General features: G+C 47.6%; 1 protein-coding gene across 1 annotated transcript in view; it reads right to left on the reverse strand.

Annotated features, from left to right (window-relative positions):
- The window catches only part of ces3 (carboxylesterase 3), a 7,943-nt gene that overhangs the window by 472 nt on the left and 3,842 nt on the right, over window positions 1-3,629 (reverse strand). The window contains exons 2-10 of the mRNA XM_037978286.1: window positions 2,581-2,782; window positions 2,372-2,510; window positions 1,897-2,030; window positions 1,677-1,830; window positions 1,502-1,606; window positions 1,063-1,164; window positions 621-761; window positions 451-531; window positions 17-175 (exon numbers count right to left, since the gene is read on the reverse strand). Of these exons, the coding sequence (XP_037834214.1) occupies window positions 17-175; window positions 451-531; window positions 621-761; window positions 1,063-1,164; window positions 1,502-1,606; window positions 1,677-1,830; window positions 1,897-2,030; window positions 2,372-2,510; window positions 2,581-2,782 (1,217 nt within the window). The remainder of the gene's footprint in view (window positions 1-16; window positions 176-450; window positions 532-620; window positions 762-1,062; window positions 1,165-1,501; window positions 1,607-1,676; window positions 1,831-1,896; window positions 2,031-2,371; window positions 2,511-2,580; window positions 2,783-3,629) is intronic.

A 3,629-nucleotide genomic window follows, 5' to 3' on the forward strand; every position in this document is an offset into this window, starting at 1 on the left:
ACCTGTCACCTGTCACCTGTAATCTGTAGTCACCTGCATGGTATCCTGCCACTTTGACCATGGGCAGCGCCATCAGCAGGTCTCCAATGACCTCAGTGAAGCCGTCTCGAACCTCCTCTGGAGTTTTGGCATCTTTCAGGTATTCTTCTGTGATGAGACTGTTGGCTGAAGACACCTGGAACACAGACGGAGCTTCAAACATCACATGGCCTGATTTCCACAAGAAACGACTTTCTGTTTCTGTAACTGCTGCTGGACAAACCCTCCCCCCAGGAAGGATTTATTCTCAGCACCAAAGCATTGAAACTGTCTTCTGTAAAGCCCAGAAACAATCTAAGGTCTGGCAGACTCTTATTTTGAAGAGTATCCATGAAGTTATTCTGTTCAGTCAAAAGAAATGAGAAGATAACAACCAGATTAAATCTGAAGCTCAGTGAATAATGAACTCACCCCTGAAGGGTTAAACATGTTCACCACAGCCAGAACCATGTCCCTGTCCATCCCGTTCACCCAGCCGGGCGGAGTGAAGCTCTGAGGTCAGACAGGAAGTCAGAAACTTTACTGACACAGCACGACAGGTGGGGATGGATTCATCACGGAGCTCTGAGAAACGGTCCAACCTGAGGTAAAATCCAGCCGAACTCATGGTTGGTGATTCCCATCATGACAGGAACCTGCAGCACCTCCTTCCTGCTGAGAAGCTCCTCGGCTGTTCCTGGGAGGAAGTCATGGTCCACAACAGCTCCCAGGAAGACTTTCATCTAACCAGAGACAGAAGATCATCATCATCATCATCATGTATCGCAGAGCAGAAACAGGAAGTTTGAGCTAAAATCAGGTTTGGATCTGACTCAGAAACGTGACAAACTATCAATAATACAATGAAATAAATAAACAAAAGATGAGTTAATCATTAAAATACAGTAAACATTGCAGTTATTAATAAATTTTATAGAAGATAATTCAGCTGAAATCATCTTATTGGTTTATAATTTCTCAGTGCAGCACAGAGAAGTTTCCTGCAGCATGCTGTGTCTGTCTGTCTTCACCGGGTCTGTTTACCTTCTTGGTTGCAGCAATCAGCTCATCTTTATTTTTCCCCCTGATGCATCGAACCATCTCCTCTGTGCTCGAGGCGCCACATTCTGTGATGTTTGCAACAATCTGGACAAAACAGTATTTACAATCAAAGCACACATAATGTTGCAAATATAGATTCTCTCTAAACTCCTCCCTCTCCTCTGATTGGCAGGTTCAGAGGAAGCCTGCTGGGCCTGACACCTGTAAGCTCCGCCTTCTTATTTTGCAGGTTAAAGCTGTAGGAGACAAAGTGTGAGCGACATTCTGCAGGTTCATGAGGACCGCAGGTCCTGCAGAGTCTTCGCCAGCGTCTCAGACTCAGACAGCGTTGGACAGCTCGGACATCAGGTGTCCGCTGTCGGCCTGATTATACGTGAGTGATGTTTACTGCGGACCCCACAGACAGGTGGTGTTTCCGTACCCTGGCGTAGGTCAGGGGCTGGTCTGAGGTGTAGGTCCCGATCGTTGCTACTCCACTCTGAAAAATGGCTCTGTGGAAGAGGCCTTTAGCCTGTGGAGACAGAGTCTGTGGGACAAGAAGCCTTCTGTCAGCAGGTGAGCAGAGGACACGTCTTCCAGGAATAAGTCTTATTTACCAGTATGGAGGCACTGATGGCTCCTGCAGACTCTCCAGCGACTGTGACGAGTTGTGGATCGCCACCAAAGGCCTCGATGTTTTCCTGCACCCACCTCAGAGCAGCCAGCTGATCCAAAAAGCCCCAGTTGCCCCTGGCGTGTTCGTCTCCAGTACTGCGGAGACATCGAACAGGTTTCAGGGGTTTCCCAGAATCATTCAGACTACGTTTTTTGTCTTACCTCAGGAATCCCAAAATGCCAAGGCGGTACTGGATGGTAACCGTCACGATGTTTTCATACGCAGCCAGCGAAGAGCCATCGAACTGAGAGGCCGCCCCCATCACCAGACCCCCCCCATGGATCCACACCATCACCTGAAACACGACACGAACACCTGCAGGTGTCAGCTGAGCTCCGCACCCGGCTGCTGACCGAGCTCTGGCTGTGGGTCAGTAAAAACTGTTAGACCTCCAGGGATCCTGTGGGGGACCTGGACCGTGTTCAAGGTCTATCCTGAACCAGGACCTGTGTCCTCATCCTCAGCACAAAGTGGACCTGCCTGTCTGGTTGGTCTTTTGCCTTTTTGTCATTATTCTGAGGGTTTGGTGTTATTTAATTTAATTTATTTTTTTACGTCTCCATAGATCCGAGTGGGAATATTTGGAATAAAACAGAGAGAGTGTTCTGACAGAACAAAGATGAGAAGATGACTCACGGGGAGTTTGTCTGCTCGTGTCACCTCCACCGGGGTGTACACGTTCAGGTACAGACAGTCCTCTGAGACCTCCGGGGGGGTGAAGTCCAAGGACATGATCTGAGAAACGTTCACCACTAACACTGGATCCTGGACACACCTGAGAACAGAGCCAGAGGCAGGTGACGCTTCATTCAGAGACATTTGTTGGGGGGATTTGGGGGTCTTACATGGGGGGGTGGTGGGTGCAGTCTCGCTCCTCCTCCCAGGGCTCCACGCTCTGCGGGGCGGCCAGGCGGAGGGGCCCCACGGGGGGCCGGGCGAAGGGGACTCCCAGGAACTGCCTCACCCTCCTCTCTGTTACCTTCACAGTCAGATACTCTCCTCTGATTGGTCCATTTTTCAGTGACACTACGAGGTCACGACCTGCTGCTGGATCAGGGAGGTAAAGAGTCGGAACTGAGGTTCCTTTTCTGCTCAGTTACACTAAGATACAAACAGAGCTGTTTATTCCTGCAGCTCCTGACAGCAAACAGGCTTTTATTCATCCTAACTGTAAAACCTGATCCAGGATGTTCAGGAAGTGCTCAGTTCCAGCAGGTGACACCATCACAGAGGCAGTCAGAGAGGAGCCCGACTGTCTCTTTACTTTGGTTTCTAATGTCTTCATCTCTTATCTGCAAACCTGAACTGAGGCTGAAAACCTCCTGCTTTTATTTGTCTGCTGTTAAAAGCTTGTCTGGGACGCGCACGGCAAGCTTCAGCTGCACGTTGTTAAGACTTAACACTTGTCCCAATAAAAATAAACAATAAATGAAGAAATATTTAGATATAGTTTGAATGTACGCATGTTTTGCATGTATTTGCATAAAGTTTGACTTTTAAAAAATGAGGACTTTAAGGTTTAAAGACCTTTAAGGTAAACTGATACTGAGCTGAATAAAAAGTAAATTTCTGCTGCATGAAACGGAGCTTTTCCACTGAAACGAGAACTGCAGCTAAAAGAAAGGAGGGCAGTGATTAAAGGCTAACAGACAGCAGGGCTATCACAGTTATACTCGTATTAGGAGTAAGACAGTTAGTAGTATTAGGAGTAGGACAGTTAGTAGTATTAGGAGTGGGTCAGTTAGTAGTATTAGGAGTAGGTCAGTTAGTAGTATTAGGAGTAGGACAGTTAGTAGTATTAGGAGTGGGTCAGTTAGTAGTATTAGGAGTAGGTCAGTTAGTAGTATTAGGAGTAGGACAGTTAGTAGTATTAGGAGTAGGACAGTTAGTAGTA

The sequence above is a fragment of the Kryptolebias marmoratus genome, linkage group LG11, assembly GCF_001649575.2.
Source record: "Kryptolebias marmoratus isolate JLee-2015 linkage group LG11, ASM164957v2, whole genome shotgun sequence".
Classification (NCBI taxonomy): domain Eukaryota; kingdom Metazoa; phylum Chordata; class Actinopteri; order Cyprinodontiformes; family Rivulidae; genus Kryptolebias; species Kryptolebias marmoratus.